This window comes from Nematostella vectensis, chromosome 1 (genome assembly GCF_932526225.1).
Source record: "Nematostella vectensis chromosome 1, jaNemVect1.1, whole genome shotgun sequence".
In the NCBI taxonomy this organism is placed as follows: domain Eukaryota; kingdom Metazoa; phylum Cnidaria; class Anthozoa; order Actiniaria; family Edwardsiidae; genus Nematostella; species Nematostella vectensis.
Window position 1 is genome coordinate 760,675 of NC_064034.1, and position 18,137 is coordinate 778,811.

At 40.2% G+C, this 18,137-nt stretch overlaps 2 protein-coding genes across 3 annotated transcripts in view; one reads left to right on the forward strand and one right to left on the reverse strand.

Annotated features, from left to right (window-relative positions):
* LOC5505826 (putative ferric-chelate reductase 1) overlaps window positions 1–18,137 on the forward strand; it is a 50,402-nt gene that overhangs the window by 12,081 nt on the left and 20,184 nt on the right. Inside the window, exons 20-21 of one of the 2 annotated variants that reach the window (XR_007313317.1) lie at window positions 3–5,569; window positions 6,102–6,178. Coding sequence is in view for 1 of the 2 variants with exons in the window: in XM_032374182.2 (XP_032230073.2) it covers window positions 6,188–6,220 (33 nt within the window). In the remaining variant the exon portion in view is untranslated. Of the gene's footprint in view, window positions 1–2; window positions 5,570–6,101; window positions 6,221–18,137 lie in introns of those variants that run through there. The other variant, XM_032374182.2, reaches the window with a different exon arrangement.
* LOC116613694 lies at window positions 16,389–17,907 on the reverse strand. Its single transcript, XM_032374183.2, has one exon. It carries the CDS (start codon window positions 17,566–17,568, stop codon window positions 16,984–16,986), a length of 585 nt encoding a protein of 194 aa, XP_032230074.1. The 5' UTR covers window positions 17,569–17,907; the 3' UTR covers window positions 16,389–16,983.

Here is an 18,137-nt window from a genome sequence, read left to right on the forward strand (position 1 = left end):
AGGTCTTTCACTGTCACCTTGGACGAAAAGGACTGTGGCGGAGACTCTGACGAAGAGTCGGTCCCAGGTTCCCAGCCGGAGGCCTCGACGTCCCGGACGCTACAGGATGCTGGAGCGATTGTAACCGTGTTGGAGACTAGGGAGAGTCGGGCACCGTCCCTTGAGGAGGAGATTCTGTCTTGCGAGGAAGAAGATGTGGTTATTGGGGACTATGACGACGACTGGTGAATAACAGGCAGAGTAACGGAAGTCTAGATCGTGCCATGACAACAAATGCTTTGGTATAGCAAGTTGGCCACATTGCAAAACGAGTTGGTGTTGGGCGATTCTGAGTGAAAAAGACAGCCAGTTTGAATGCGATATCATGTTATATCATGTTATACCATGTAATGTCTGTGTATGATGCTATGGACAGATGAGTCCTACTCAAGCATCTCAGGCGCCATGAGGTCGTTAAAGGAAAAGTTGTTGTAAATACTAAGTGTTCCTTGACGTTCCTAAACCGATCCGAACCAATAAAAACAAATTATTTATAGATCCAATAGTCCCCAAGGATTATTATTTGTCAGATCTCACAGAAGACTTTATTCATTGGTTTACCCTCTAAAGGTGTGCTCTGATTTCTGTTTATGTGTTGGTTTGCCGTGATGTGTACAGTCACCGAACTAACCGCGTCTCTAAAACTCTACCCCTGCTTTATAGTAGGATGGCGTGTTAAAATGACCGTTTTGCACACTTTTGAGAAATAACACCAAACTTGGCAGATACAGGGCAAACTTATTGATTTCAGACGGCAACACCACCATGCTATCTGGCTTCGATTTTCTAAAAAAGAAACCGTGATGAGTCGCATTCGAGAATAGCGACTATGGCTGCCAAGATGGAGGCGACAAAGCACATGGCTGCCTTTATCTGTGGGGGCAAGCGAAAGAAGCTTCACAGAGCAACCTTGGAATTAAACGTTTAAGAAATAAGGGCCGGCAACAATGTTATATTGACCAAACTTTCATTCGGGGATATGGCCAAAATAAGTGTGAACTACCACAGTAACTGCAAAGTACCACAATATGTGCAATTACCACAATAAGTGCAAAGTACCACAATAAGTGCAATTACCACAGTAAGTGTAAAGTACCACAATAAGTGCAAAGTACCACAATAAGTGCAATTACCACAGTAAGTGCAATTACCACAGTAAATGAAAAGTACCACAATAGGTGCAATTACCGCAATAAGTGCAATTACCACAATAAGTCCAATTACCACAGTAAGTGCAAAGTACCACAATAAGTGCAATTACCACAATAAGTGCAAAGAACCTCAATAAGTGCGATTACCGTAGTAAGTGCAATTACCACAGTAAGTGCAAAGTACCACAATAAGTGCAAAGTACCACAATAAGGGCAATTACCACAGTAAGTGCAAAGTACCAAAATAAGTGCAATTACCACAGTAAGTGCAAAGTACCAAAATAAGTGCAAAGTACCACAATAAGTGCAATTACCACAAGTGCAAAGTACCACAGTAAGTCCAATTACCACAGTAAGTGCAAAGTACCACAATAAGTGCAATTACCACAATAAGTGCAAAGTACCACAATAAGTGCAATTACCACAGTAAGTGCAAAGTACCACAATAAGTGCAATTACCACAGTAAGTCTATTACCACAATAAGTGCAAAGTACCACAATAAGTGCAAAGTACCACAGTAAGTGCTAAGTACCACAATAAGTGCAATTACCACAGTAAGTGCAATTACCACAGTAAGTGCAAAGTACCAAAATAAGTGCAAAGTACCACAATGAGTGCAATTACCACAGTAAGTGCAATTACCACAATAAGTGCAAAGTACCACAATAAGTGCAATTACCACAGTAAGTGCAATTACCACAACAAGTGCAAAGTACCACAATAAGTGCAAAGTACCACAGTAAGTGCTAAGTACCACAATAAGTGCAATTACCATAGTAAGTGCAATTACCACAGTAAGTGCAAAGTACCACAGTAAGTGCAATTACCACAAGTGCAAAGTACCACAGTAAGTCCAATTACCACAGTAAGTGCAAAGTACCACAATAAGTGCAATTACCACAGTAAGTGCAATTACCAAAATAAGTGCAAAGTACCACAATAAGTGCAATTACCACAAGTGCAAAGTACCACAGTAAGTCCAATTACCACAGTAAGTGCAAAGTACCACAATAAGTGCAATTACCACAATAAGTGCAATTACCACAATAAGTGCAATTACCACAGTAAGTGCAATTACCACAGTAAGTGCAAAGTACCACAATAAGTGCAAAGTACCACAATAAGTGCAATTACCACAAGTGCAAAGTACCACAGTAAGTCCAGTTACCACAGTAAGTGCAAAGTACCACAATAAGTGCAATTACCACAATAAGTGCTAAGTACCACAGTAAGTGCAAAGTACCACAAGTGCAAAGTACCACAATAAGTGCAATTACCACAATAAGTGCTAATTACCACAGTAAGTGCAAAGTACCACAATAAGTGCAATTACTACAATAAGTGCAAAGTACCACAATAAGTGCAATTACCAGAGTAAGTGCAATTACCACAGTAAGTGCAAAGTACCACAGTAAGTGCAAAGTACCACAATAAGTGCAATTACCACAATAACTGCAAAGTACCACAATAAGTGCAGTTACCACAGTAAGTGCAAAGTACCACAATAAGTGCAATTACCACAATAAGTGCAATTAGTTCCACAATAAGTGTAATTACCACCGTAAGTGCAAAGTACCACAATATGTGCAAAGTACCACAATACCACAATAAATGCAAAGTACCACAATAAGTGCAATTACCACAGTAAGTGCAAAGTACCACAATAAGTGCAAAGTACCACAATAAGTGCAGTTACCACAGTAAGTGCAAAGTACCACAATAAGTGCAATTACCACAATAAGTGCTAATTACCACAGGAAGTGCATAGTTCCACAATAAGTGCAATTACCACAGTAAGTGCAATTACCACAGTAAGTGTAAAGTACCACAATAAGTGCAAAGTACCACAATAAGTGCAATTACCACAGTAAGTGCAATTACCACAGTAAGTGCAATTACCACAGTAAGTGCAAAGTACCACAATAAGTGCAATTACCACAGTAAGTGCAATTACCACAGTAACAATTACTACAGTAACTGTAAAGTACCACAATAAGTGCAATTACCACAAGTGCAAAGTACCACAATAAGTCCAATTACCACAGTAAGTGCAAAGTACCACAATAAGTGCAATTACCACAATAAGTGCAAAGTACCACAGTAAGTGCAATTACCACAGTAAGTGCTAATTACCACATTAAGTGCAAAGTACCACAGTAAGTGCTAATTACCACAATAAGTGCAATTACCACAGTAAGTCCAATTACCACAGTAAGTGCAAAGTACCACAATAAGTGCAATTACCACAATAAGTGCTAATTACCACAAGAAGTGCAAAGTACCACAGTAAGTGCAATTACCACAGTAAGTGCAAAGTACCACAATAAGTGCAAAGTACCACAATAAGTGCAATTACCACAGTAAGTGTAAAGTACCACAATAAGTGCGAAGTACCACAATAAGTGCAATTACCACAATAAGTGCAAAGTACCACAATAAGTGCAATTACCACAGTAAGTGCAATTACCACAGTAAGTGCAAAGTACCACAATAAGTGCAATTACCACAGTTAGTCCAATTACCACAGTAAGTGCAAAGTACCACAATAAGTGCAATTACCACAATAAGTGCAAAGTACCACAATAAGTGCAATTACCACAATAAGTGCAATTACCACAGTAAGTGCAATTACCACAGTAAGTGCAATTACCACAGTAAGTGCAAAGTACCACAATAAGTGCAAAGTACCACAATAAGTGCAATTACCACAGTAAGTGTAAAGTACCACAATAAGTGCGAAGTACCACAATAAGTGCAATTACCACAATAAGTGCAAAGTACCACAATAAGTGCAATTACCACAGTAAGTGCAATTACCACAGTAAGTGCAAAGTACCACAATAAGTGCAATTACCACAGTAAGTGCAAAGTACCACAATAAGTCCAATTACCACAGTAAGTGCAAAGTACCACAATAAGTGCAATTACCACAATAAGTGCAAAGTACCACAGTAAGTGCAATTACCACAGTAAGTGCTAATTACCACATTAAGTGCAAAGTACCACAATAAGTGCAATTACCACAGTAAGTTAAAAGTACCACAGTAAGTGCAAAGTACCACAATATGTGCAATTACCACAATAAGTGCTAATTACCACAGGAAGTGCAAAGTACCACAATAAGTGCAATTACCACAGTAAGTGCAATTACCACAGTAAGTGCAATTACCACAGTAAGTGCAAAGTACCACAATAAGTGCAAAGTACCACAATAAGTGCAATTACCACAGTAAGTGTAAAGTACCACAATAAGTGCAATTATCACAAGTGCAAAGTACCACAATAAGTCCAATTACCACAGTAAGTGCAAAGTACCACAATAAGTGCAATTACCACAATAAGTGCGAAGTACCACAGTAAGTGCAATTACCACAGTAAGTGCTAATTACCACATTAAGTGCAAAGTACCACAATAAGTGCAATTACCACAGTAAGTTAAAAGTACCACAGTAAGTGCAAAGTACCACAATAAGTGCAATTACCACAGTAAGTGCAAAGTACCACAATAAATGCAAAGTACCACAATAAGTGCTAAGTACCACAGTAAGTGCAATTACCACAGTAAGTGCAAAGTACCACAAGTGCAAAGTACCACAATAAGTGCAATTACCACAGTAAGTCCAATTACCACAATAAGTGCAATTACCACAATAAGTCCAATTACCACAGTAAGTGCAAAGTACCACAATAAGTGCAATTACCACAATAAGTGCAAAGAACCACAATAAGTGCGATTACCGTAGTAAGTGCAATTACCACAGTAAGTGCAAAGTACCACAATAAGTGCAAAGTACCACAATAAGTGCAATTACCACAGTAAGTGCAAAGTACCACAATAAATGCAAAGTACCACAATAAATGCAAAGTACCACAATAAGTGCAATTACCACAGTAAGTGCAAAGTACCACAATAAATGCAAAGTACCACAATAAGTGCAATTACCACAGTAAGTGCAAAGTACCACAAGTGCAAAGTACCACAATAAATGCAAAGTACCACAATAAGTGCTAATTACCACAGTAAGTGCAAAGTACCACAATAAGTGCAATTACCACAGTAAGTTCAAAGTACCACAGCGAAGAAGACTACTGTACTTTCTAGCGTGGAATGTCAAGAAGAGCAGCGAGGAAGACTACTGTTCTTTCTAGCGTGGAGGGTCAAGAAGAGCAGCGAGGAAGACTACTGTACTTTCTAGCGTGGAGTGTCAAGAAGAGCAGCGAGGAAGACTACTGTACTTTCTCGCGTTGAGAGTCAAGAAGAGCAGTAAGGAAGACTACTGTACTTTCTCGCGTGAAGAGTAAAGGAAGACTACTGTACTTTCTAGCTTGGAGTGTCAAGAAGAGCAGCAAGGAAGACAACTGCGTAGGACAGTTACAGGTAATGGACTTAGGTGATGTTAGATAAGTCTTAAAAATTAAACATGTGAACACTTGCCCAAAATATAAACCATACAACTATCCATTAAATATGATAAATGTATGGTTCTGATATCGCGTGAGTTTATTAACCACTTTCGTTTTAACAAATAATTACTACCCGTTAGCACCCTTCGGTCGTAGAACTGCCATTTGCCTTTTGCGCTGACAAAGTTTTTTGAAATAGACGTATGTTATTCGCCATTTGGCGATTGCCTTTTGCGCTGACAACGTTTTTTGAAATATGCGTATGTGATTTTAAAACAGCGTGCAATCCACAATAGGTGCTGTTTGCTTAAGAGCAGAGCTTTATTAATTAAACCATTTTTAAACTGATTAATACGCTTTGGCAATCACTGGGGCATGAAGGTTTCTACGTCTCACGGCAACCACCAATAGAAGGTATTGAAGTAAACCAATTAACTTCTATTGTTTACTAATAGAACATGCCGCAGAAGTCTAGTAATATAATTGTTTAGTCTTTGCTCCCCCAGTCTCGTGACAAGTCGGGCTGTACTCGAGCAAGTGCCAAGCACATGAGAAAACTAAAGCAAGAGCGAAACCAGGTGACGAAAAAGAAATGATTTGCTCCGGAACTTTAAGGATGATCAAGGTAAAATATAGATATTATAATCCAGTTTCAGAGGTAACAGTAGCTTGATGCAGACAAAAGAATTGCGTATTGTTTATTCATTATTGTAAACTAGCTGTTGGACTTGTGCTGAGACAACACTTAAGAACTTGGTTATTTCACTGAAAACTATTTGTGCGGTTACTCCTGCGAGTTGTAAGTTTGAAAGATTGAGTTTGAAAACTAAATGGACCTCGAGATTCAACTCGTTTTTCTTGTTGTAGAAACTTCAGAAAGCCTGCCTTGTTCTACAAGAGAACTTCTAAAGAACGAGCTAGGCATTTATACAATGGAATAAATATATGTGGCAGCGTTTTCCGAAGTGTATCTTGTTGAGGCTAGCCCTAACCGATCACTAATGCGGTAAATTATCATGTTTTTTAGATATTGCCTAGCCAGTGAAAAGGGTATCGCTTTCTACATGCTTACTCAAATTCATATTTAACAATTAGACTACGAGTTCGAGTTTCCTGAGTCAATAGATAGTCTTATGTGTAGATACTATAGTCTAATATAAATACTTTTAAGTATTTAAAATATATTAAAATATGTATTTATAGTATAAATCCACTCTCATACTATCACGAGTCTCGCAATTTGATTGGCTCCCGTATTCAATATCTATTGAGCCATAGTGAATAGCGAAAATCAATCAATCAATCAAGTTTATTTCACCAAATAATAGTATAATGATAATAATGCAAAAAATAGTGATGATGAGGAGTCTACTAAAAGCAAAATGCTTATGAGGTGTAGACCCCTGTCGCAGACTAAGTAGCGTCTCTACTAAAATATATATGAATGTTCTTGATTTGACTAAGGAATCCTTATTATTAAATTAATATGTGGCTGATTTGATTAAATAAAGTAGAATCATATCTATAAATCAATAGCTGCTTTTTGAGAGAGGATATTGTCCTTTACAATCTTTTTGAACATATTTACTGATCTGCATTGTTTTGCTTGACATGTGAGGTTGCTCCAGATTTTTGGACCCCTGTACGAAATTGAAAATTGGCCCCGTCTTGTTTTTCTAAGAGTTGTGCGATAGTCGCATGAATTTCTCATGTTATAGCTGTGGATTGTATTATTTCTTTTAAAAATATTATCAAAAGTCCCCGGTAATTGATTATTGTCGAATTTATACATGAATAATGCAGTTTCAAGGGTGTTAATGTCATAGACCGTAAGAAGCCTTTCTTCTTTGAATAAGGGCTCAGTGTGACTGAGGTAATGAGAATTTGTTATTATTCTAACACACCTTTTTTGCAAAAGGAATATTCGTTTTAAACTTGTGTCATAATTACGGAAGAACTAATGTAAAATATAAAGTTTTTAGGCTAAATTTAGGCAAATAAAAGCGAAGTTTATTCATTATTCCAACATTTTAAGTGATTTTAGTTCTGACATGGTTGATATGCGACTTCCAATTTAATTGACTATCAATGATGAGTCCTAAGAATTTAGTTCCATTTACCATCTGGATTGGTTCGTTGTTTATCTCTATTTTGGTTGTATGTTTCGTTTTTCTTTTGCTGTTTCTGAATATAATATAGTTTTTTTTTTAGTGTTAAGTGATAATTTATTTGTCTTAAACCATTCTGTTAGCTTAAATTGCTCGGAGTTTAAAATTTCATCCATGTCCTCAGCAGATTTCGATTTGAAAATTAAGTTTGTGTCATCAGCAAAAAGAGTAAATGAAAACAGTTCCGTGGCATTAGGGACATCATTAATGTATATTAGAAATAGTAAGGGCCCAAGAATGGAACCTGAGGAACACCACAGGTTATATCATATTCTTCTGACTTTGTATCTTTATAATTAATAATTGTTTTCGGTTTGAAAGATAATTTTGGAACCAAAGCAGTGGAATTCCTCTTATACCATAAAATTGCAGTTTTTGAAGAAGGATATTGTGGTTTATGGTGTCAAATGCCTTTGACAAGTCTAAAAAATGCCTATAGTATTGTAGCCTTTATCAATAGAAGAGGATATCTTTTCTATAAAGTCACAAACTGCCATAACTGTTGAATGTTTGTCTCTAAATCCATACTGGTTATTATTTAGAATGTTATATTTGTTAATGAAGGAGATAAGTTGATTGTATATTGCTCTTTCATAAATTTTGAGAAGCATGGAAGTATAGAAATTGGTCTGTAGTTACTGAATAACTCTTTTTCTCCTGATTTAAATAACGGTATGACTTTGGCTATTTTGAGTTTATCTGGCACTATACCGGCCATAATAGATTCGATGATTAAGGTACTGAGAGGATTTGATAGTATTGAAATTGCTGCTTTGATAACCCTTATATTAATCTCATCAAATCCACAACTGTTTTTATTTTTTAGAGAAAGTGTTATTTCTTTTATTTCATCGGGCGTGGTAAGACGGAAGAGCAAACTATTGCTATAGTTACCCTTTAGGTATGATTTTATATCAATGTTCGTATTTTCAATATTTTTTGAGAGGTTTGGCCCTATATTTGTGAAATAATCAGCAAATTTATCAGCAATATCCTTTGCATTTGAAATTTCTTGGTTGTTATTTTTAAATATATCTGGATAGTTCGGTTTTTTAATGTATTTTTTTCAATAGGGAATTTAGTATCTTCCATGTGTTTTAAGCATCCATTTTTGATTTTTCAAGACTATCAGTGAAGTGATCTCGTTTTGCTATTCTAAGTAGGCTATTTAGTTTATTTCTGTACTGTTTGAATTTGTTAAAATTCGATTCTGAAGGTAATTCTTGTGATTTCTTGTACAATTTGTGTTTTTTGTGAATTGATTTTAGGAGACCATTTGTTATCCATGGTTTAGAGTTTATTTTCTTATTACGAAATTTCTTTAGAGGGAAACAAGTTTCGTATATATATGTGATATTTTGTAAGAAACAATTGTATGAGTCATTTACATTTTCCTTGAGTACTACATTATCCCAGTTTATTTGATCTATTTCGCCTAGAAAGTTATCTATGCATGAGTCATTCATAATTCTTTTGTAGGTATACATATTGCGTTTTTCCTTGTCTTGTTTTGTTTTAGCAATTTTTGTTATATGGAATATAGGAATGTGGTCAGATATGTCTGCACATAATAATCCACTGAATGAGTCTTGCATGTTTATATTGTTAGTAAAAATATTGTCAATAAGTGTTGCGCTATGACTTATTCTGGTAGGTTTGCTTATAGTGAGAATCATCGAAGAAGAGTACACAATATCAAGAAATTGTCTTGTTAATTAATGATATTCAATATTTATAAGGTTCAAATTAAAATCACGAAGAATATAGCATTTTTTGTTTTCAGTGTTTAGTTTTGTTGTTAAAAGTTCCATTTCGTTTAGAAAATCATTTACATTTGAGTGTGGTGGTCTGTAGATAACTCCAATTAATGTGTTTTTAGATTTTTCATTGATGATTTCTATGAAGAGGGATTCCATAGATGTAGTTTCAGAGTTTATGTCACTTCTTAATTTGAAGTTTATGCTGTTTAAGATGTATAATCCTATTCCGCCACCTTTTTTCTGGTATCTATCTTTATGAATAAATTCATAATTAGGGAACTTAAGTAGATTAGAAAGGTCAAGATCTGTAAGCCAAGTTTCAGTTATACCAATAACGCCAAAATCTAAAATGATTGAGTCTAACATTAGGTCAATGGAGCTAAAGTTTTTTTCCAAACTCCTTGCATTTATGTGAAGTAATGAAAAGCAATTTGATGAAGTTATTGCTTCCCTGTCTAATGTACTATTAAATTCTTTATCAAGTAAATATCTATCGTCCGGAGAGTATAAAAACTCATTATGATTGGAGTGGTTGAGTGTATCATTATATTTATCATAGAGAGTAAAGGGATTAACATGTAATTTGTCTAGATGTTGACTTAAATCCATCCTAGTTCTCTCATGAAGAAATTCATTGACGGTCAAGTGCTAAGTGACTTTATTATCTCAAAACCATGACGTCATACAACGTCACGCAATCATACATAACACAACATCCCCCTTTCAGTTTACACAAGATCATGTCCATAAACTTATAACTAACAAACTTGAATTGGAACGGTCTAAATGCTAATTTGCATCCACACTAAATAATCATCATAATCAGGTGTTCAGTGACACTTGTGAACGTCCAACTAATAATAAATCATGTCTGGATTATTAGTGGGCTTTAAAAGTCTGCCCGACCTTCTAACTACTGCCTTAGATGGGCTAGGGGAGGGAGACGCAGCAGGTCCTGGCGATCCTTCTCCTCCTTCGCGTACTGGTGGTCGGTTGGAAGGGCTCGGTAGGGAGCTGGACTCTCCAGATGTCGCCACTGGTTCATGGACTAACGCTCTTCTGTTCCTTCTGATCCCAGAGCCATTTTCTGTTACCAGTTGGTAGGATCTCGGGCTTGCAAGTTTCTTCTCTATCTCTCCGTACCTTTGCTGGTCCCTTATGAACACCTTGTCTCCTTGGTGGAGTGTTGGGAGTTCCACAGCCCTGTGGCGAGAGTTGTAGTTACTGGAGTAGCGCTCTCGATATTCTTGTTCTCTCTTAAGCAGCTGTTCTTGGTCGATCTTTCGGGGTCTTAGGTTCTCGGGGACCGATGGCAACTTGTTACGCAGTTTCCGCCCCATCAGAATCTCACTAGGGGTTAGGCCGTTTGCCAGGGGGGCAGAACGGTATGCTAGGAGACCAAGGTGTGGGTTTGTGTTCTTTCGCAGGATGTTCTTGGCGGTCTGAACCGCTCTCTCGACCTCTCCATGTGCTTGTGGGTAGTGTGGAGAGGAGGTGATGTGGGTGAACCCCATGTCCTTGGCAAAGTTGGTAAATTCCTGGCTAACATACTGGGGTCCGTTATGCGAGACGACTGTGTCCGGTATTCCGTGCAGAGCAAAGATCTCGCACATGTGGCGCGTGACTGCAGATGAGGTAGTTGATCCTAGCTTTCGGATTTCAAACCATCGGCTTGCATAGTCGACAACGATAAGGTAGTCGGTCTGTTCTAGTTCAAAGAGGTCTGTACCGACCCGGCTCCATGGTAGGTTTGGGAAAGACAGCGCCATAAGGGGTTCTCTTCGCTCTGGTCTAAGTTTGGCGCAAGTTTGGCATCTGTTGACCATTGCTTCTATCTGCTTGGTTATGAGCGGCCACCACACCGAGGAGCTCGCGCGCCCTTGGCACTTGGTAATGCCAAGATGGCCTTCATGAATGGTCACCAGCATCTCTAGTTGCATGCTTGAGGGGATAACTAGCCTGTGATCACACATCAGGATTCCTCGGTTGACCGTCAAGTGTTGCTTCTTCTCCCAGTATGGCTTTAGGAGTGGTAGGGATGGCATAACGGGAGGCCATCCCTCTAAGCAGTAGGTCTTCACCTGCTTGCATATGGCGTCGCAGTCCTGGGCTTCCTGGATGTCTTTGAGGCGCCGTTCCGTTGCAGGTAGGGACTCTAGGACTGATTCGCTGTGTTCTTCTAATTCCTCGATCTGTTTTAAGTCCTGGGGAGTGGGACTGCTTGTGGGTGCACGAGACAGGGCGTCCGCTGTGTTTTGGTGCACTCCTTGCACGTAAGTGACCTCTGATGAATACCTGGCCATTCGGAGGCGAAACCTCAAAACCCTCGGGGGCAGCTTGGAGAGGTCTGTGTTTGAGAGAAGGGGTACCAGTGGGCGGTGGTCCGTTTCTAGGGTGAATGGTGTCCCAAGGATGTAGTCTGAGAACTTTTCACATGCCCACGTGGCGGCCAGCGCCTCCTTCTCGATGACTGCGTATCGCTTCTCCGTGTCGTTTAGAGAGCGTGAAGCGAAGGCGATTGGGCGCCGGTTACCGCTGCTGTCGCTTTGCAGTAAGACTGCTCCAAGCCCGTCCTGGCATGCATCGGCAGCGACGATGCTTCGTTTGTTTGGATCGTAGTGTGCCAGCACATCTGTAGAGGTCAGTTTCGTCTTGATCGCCTGAAAGGCCCTTTCCTGAGGCTGATCCCAAAGCCACTGCTGCTCTTTCTTAAGTAGCTGGCGTAGGGGCTTATTGATGGTTGCTAGGTCGGGTATAAATTTGGCCAGCTGGTTGACCATACCATTGAAACGCTGGAGCTCTGTCACAGTGGTAGGTCGGGGAAAATCTTGGATTGCTTTGGTTTTCTCCGGGTCTGCTTCTACCCCATCCCCCGAGATTACATGCCCGAGAAACTTCATGCGCTGTTTAGAGAACTCACATTTCTCGTTCAATGTGACTCCAGCGTCCTTGAGCCTCTGTAACACTTTTCGGACACGGCTATCGTGAAGCTCCTGTGTCGGCCCATGTATGAGGATGTCATCCATGTGACAAACTGTGCCATCGAGGCCCTCTAGGATTCGAGACATGGAACGCTGAAATATCTCAGGGGCTGAGCTGATTCCAAATGGGAGGAGGTTGAAGCAGTACCTGCCAAATGGTGTGACAAAGGTGGTGAGCAACCGAGACTCCTCGTCGAGGGGTATTTGCCAAAATCCAGAGTTGGCGTCTAGCTTGGTGAAGACTTTACTGTCCTTAAGCTTTGCCAAGTTCTCGTCGATACTTGCCATAGGGTGGATCTCTCGTTTTACTGCCTTGTTCAGCGGTGTCAGGTCAACGCAGATCCTTACATCACCATTGCGCTTGGGAGCAATCACCATGCCTGAGCACCAGTCTGTGGGCTCACTTACTGGTGAGATTACCTTCTGACGAACCATGGCCAGTAGCTTCTCTTTGACCTTAGGGAGAAGTGGGTGCGGTACACGTCGGGGTGTGTATAGACAAACTGATACTGCGTCCGGTTTCAGAGGTATCCCGTAATTATCCCTCATGAGGCCCAGCCCTTTGAATAACTCGGGGAATTCTGCCTTGAAATTAGGGGCGGTCTCCACATTGTGCACTGCTGCTGACGGTATTAACAGCTGGAGTGCCTGGATTGCTGACTTGGAAAGTAGATTCTTAGATTGGTTCTTCATGACGTAAACATTTTCGCGGTGTGCCCGCCCTCCGACTGCAAATAAGGCGTCTGTTATCTGTCCTTTTATCAAGTGGGACAAGTTCACTCCACCGGGTCCTCTGAACATGCTTGTCGCCTTGTCCAGTCGCCGGTTTTCCAACCACGGTGCCTTGTCGCCAACCACTGTCACCTTTGACCCACTATCAAGTTTCAAGGTACAGGGGTTGTGGTTTATGAGCACTTCCGCTGACCAGAATTCATCGTTGGTGGTGCTCACTTCGCCCATGAAGTAGCAGTCGTCTAAATAGTAATCTTCCTGGTAGCTTCCTTCCTCTTCTCTATTTACTTCATGCACTTGTTTGTTTGACCGACAGACTACGGCGTAGTGGCCTGTTTTGCCGCAGTTACGGCACTTTGCATCCTTAGCAGGACAATCTTTCTTGACATGGTCTGCCTTTTTTCCACACCAGTGACAGGAGGTGGAGGAGTTATGGCTTCCCGGGGTTGGTGGTCTACGGTCTTGGGTTTGCCTTCTTTTGTTCCCGTTTGTTTTTTGTTGTCCACTGTTGTTACCGTTGTTACCCCGGCCCTTTCTTTGGTTGTTTCTTCTGTTCGGCTGCCTCTTATCTGTATGGTGAATGGTTTCTGCCTGGCTCGAGTATGGTTTCCCGCTTATCACTTGTCGGTGAGTTCTTGAGATCTCGGCAGATCGAAGGCTTTCCACCACCTTATCTAGGCTTGGCACCGGCCGTTCCCTTAAAAGGCGTTCACGTCCACTCTCATCGGTAGTACCTATGACTATCCCATCTCGGATGAGAGAGTCCTTCAAGTCACCGAACTCACAAGAGTTGGCTAGATGACGCAGGCGGACGACATATTCGTCGACGGACTCGGAGGGCTTCTGTGTTGCACGTTGCGTTGGGGTACAAAGTATTTTCTAAGCTCTTCTATAATCCTCTTCGGGTCTTTCCTGTCGGCGTTGGTCAGGGTGGGTAATGAGTTCATTATCTTCTTGCTTTCAGGGCCCATTACCGTGCAAAGTGTTGCGGCTACTATTTCCTTGCCTGGAGGGGATGTCAATTTCGACCTTAGATCGGTAGCAATGGTATAATAGTCCCATGAGGTTTCGAAGTCCCGCCTGTTCTCCACTACGTCTCCCTGTAACGACATTGGGGGTGGGGCTGGGATCTGATATGTAGCCATTACTGTTAATAAATTCGCACAATAACAAAGACAGAGTGATAATTTTAAGAAGTTAATAACGCTTAAAAAATATCTGAAAAAATATGCGCGAAAAAACGTCGCGAAATCGCGAAAAAGATCGTACTAGAAAATTTTAGCGTGCGCGGTATACCTGTGTTACGGTCCCAGGCCGCGCGCGGTCAAAACGTCGATGGCACGTTTTGTTTTCGTGAATGAAAACTCTCAAACTGAATAAGCCTGCCGAGTCCCCTTTGGAACGGCAAGAAAACCACGTTATGCTTACTTTAAACTGCCCTAACACTACTCTAGTTAAAGTCTGTACACGTCCGGAGTCGTTATAAATATCCGCTTGAGATGAAAGTCCTCCCAGAGTTGGAATTGATGTGAATCTGCCGGCTTGTCGTAGTTTATTTCTGACAACGGTAAGCTTGTCTTTGTAAGCTTATTTACAGAAAATACTCTTTGAATAAATCAACTCAGCTGTTAAGTCGACGTAGATTGTACTTCCCAGTGTGTGGTAGCTGTCTGTGGTTCTTGTGTTTCTTTCCAGCTCGGTGAATTGAAGTCGGCGGTATGTTGTCCCTTGACTTGAACTATACTCGCTGAGGTTAAGTTTTTGTGCAGAGTGTCAAACGGGTCGTGTCTCCCACAGTTTTTTCCCTGTTTTTCTTCGGTTTGTCCAACGGAATGTCCCAGATAAAACGCTGACTTGTTCACTTGGATATTAGGCTGCTAAAAACTGATTTTTAGCGGGTCCTCAGGGCTGCCACCATATTGTACGACGGTCAAGTGCTAAGTGACTTTATTATCTCAAAACCATGACGTCATACAACGTCACGCAATCATACATAATACAACAATTTTGGTTTGAAAAGGGCATTGAATTTAGATGATCAGTGTTTTGTTCATTCCGATTTTCAGAGTCCAAAACTCGGGAGCAATTCACAGCTTGTTGATTATTATTGCAGCAAGAAATCGATTCCCTTTCATTAATAACATCATTTAACACATTGACCCCTCAACCGGCCTGTACCGGCTTTGGGAAGTACCCACAACCCAAAAAATTCATAAATTCAAAATAAACACAACAAGATGAAGATACTCAGGCATCAGTCTAAGGGATAAATAGTCTTGCAGATATGCATCCAACCAAGGTGTTGGCATCTACTCTTAAGCCAAATAATAGCACAGGTTCTTTGACAAATCTCAAACCGAACAAGGAGAGAAAAGCAGAATCACCCCTCTCAATAAAACGCTCAAAATACCACACAAGGGAGATAGATCAGCAAACACAGCTCAAGACACAAATAGATACCTTTATTCTGATCCTCCAGGTACATTTCCTTGGCCTCAAAACACAATGTCCATTCCTTGAAGGATTGTACAACCACGAAAATATCTTTACGTATTGCAAAGCATTCTGGGAGGTCCAGGGGAAAATTCACGAGGGGAGGGCCAGTCAACACTCCTCTCCCCAAAGTCAGATGGTTTTTTATAAGTCTTTTCACCCCGAAGCCAAACAAATCAATTCCAGGTCATACAGACCCAGAATAGCAGTGTAAACAATTTTGGAATCAATTTGGTTTCAGAAAAGACAGCATTTAGGAGAGCTGTGGTGATTCATTAGAAAATTATTTTCTCATCCGGGCAAAGCCAAACAAGAAAAAATCATCATGAATCCACCTTTGCTTGCAAATATCCATAAGCAAAGCACTCAATTAAGGCCCAAAAGACTTCATGATGTCCTGAGACACTCTCCTAATATGCTCATAGCTGTATTTTTGATGAAAAATACAAGCAACCATCAACTTGTGCTGGCTTCAGCACATCGACGAGGGATTAAAAGTGGGGACCGCAAAGCACTGTTGGAAAGCTTGGATACCGCTGACTAGGTGCAGCTGTGTTTGACTTTGACGGGCTGTATAAAACTCAGAATAGGGGGGGGAGGTATCTGTTTTCAGTCTGTTTTTTGTAAATTCAGCTCCAAAAAAGCCAGGAGTCAATGGGTTAAACAACTGTAACATTTTTTCCTGATGTCATCTATAGACAGAGCTAGCTTGGTATAAGCCCAACATACTTCTAAGTCTTACGGAAACACCGGTATATAAATTATTTTAGTGAACTTCTAAATCATTTAAAATAAAGATCATATTTAAAATCAGGTAAAAAAAATCTGCAATGTCAAGTTCCTCCTAAATTCTTATTAGATTCATCCTGGATTAATCTGTTATAATCGCCGTGAAAACAAATGTAGAAGATCTTACTTTCACTGGGATGGTTTACACTAACTTTTCAATTAACTGTTGTAGGTCTTTCAACTGGCGAAGAGAATGTATTATTTCTTTGGCTTTGTCTTTGTCTTTGTTTAGTCGTACGTGGATTGTTCCGTCGATTGTCCAGAACTTGTAGATGTCCAACTTTGAGTTGATGGCTTTTATGGCATCTAACCGGCCTTTAGTTAGATCCTCGTTCACTCGTAATTTTTCTTTTTTTTTTCTCTTAAAGATTTCTTTTCTTTCAGAATTTTAGCCTTGATGTTGTGCCTGACAAATTTGCAGATTATTTGCCGGAGGTTAGAACCTTTCGCCTGTCCCACGCGGTGTTATCGGCATATGTCCGCTGGTGCGATCACTATGCCGATTTTAGCTTTGATCGTTTCTATTATCAGCCTATCTGTATCTTCTTTTTCTTCGGTCTGGGAGATGCCGTCTATTCTTATGTTGTTACGTCTAGAATACTGTTCCAATTCATCTAGCTCACCGTCCACTTCCACGGCTATCTTCTCTCGCTCTTCTGTCTTCTTACGTAATATTTGGATTTCGTCTGCTGATTCTGCTAGATCAAACCCAACGGTCTCACTAAGTGATTCTTTAAACTCTTTTGACGAGACATACTTGTTGATTGCCTCAGTGGCCAATACCTCGACCTTTCTCGAAAGGGAGGACTCGATCCAGCGATCTAATTTGGCTTCGAGCAAAGGCCACAGGCTATTGACAAAACTGCTGGCCGCCTGGGGTGATCTTGATTCTTCATCTTCTTCGTCGATTGTATTAAAATCCAGCTTCATATTTATACTTTGTTCCAGGCCTTTATTTTTAGGGGTAGATCTTGTGTCCAGCCGTTTCAAAGCTTGACCCGTTTCGAAGCTATCATCGTCATCTATTCCGTGCTTGCCGGGCTTGCTCATTTTCGAATAATGCACGTAGTCTTGGCAAATTCTGTTTAGTGAATCTTGGTTATAACTGGTACAAAATTGGATCAATCCTGACGAATTTCAGATAAGGTTGTTATAAAATTGTTCTTGAATTAAATACTTGATTCACAGGTCACATTCGTGAGGATTGAAGTGGATGGTTTCCAAAAAAACTTAGAAATACTGAGGAGCTCAGAGATTAGCTGCCAACTTGTAGCCCGACACGCGATGATTTTGGCAACAAGAGCGGTTATTTATTACTTAGAATTATTAAAATCGTCTCGTTATCTATAAGTCAAATAGTCGGCGCTTCTCGCCTCGTTGGCTATCTATTGACTCATTGAAAACTCGAACTTGCAGTCTAATTGTTAAATATTATGTGAATATTTTATTCTAGATATTGGTTAGTCGATGATGCGTACACAATAACACTTGAACACTTAACTATAACTCTTAAGTCGATATGAAATAAGGGAATGAAACGTTTGTGAGGCAGACTTTTTACATTCTCTGTTTTCTCCACACGCGCAACCACTCGCGGTGCACGTTTGTCACCCCGCCTA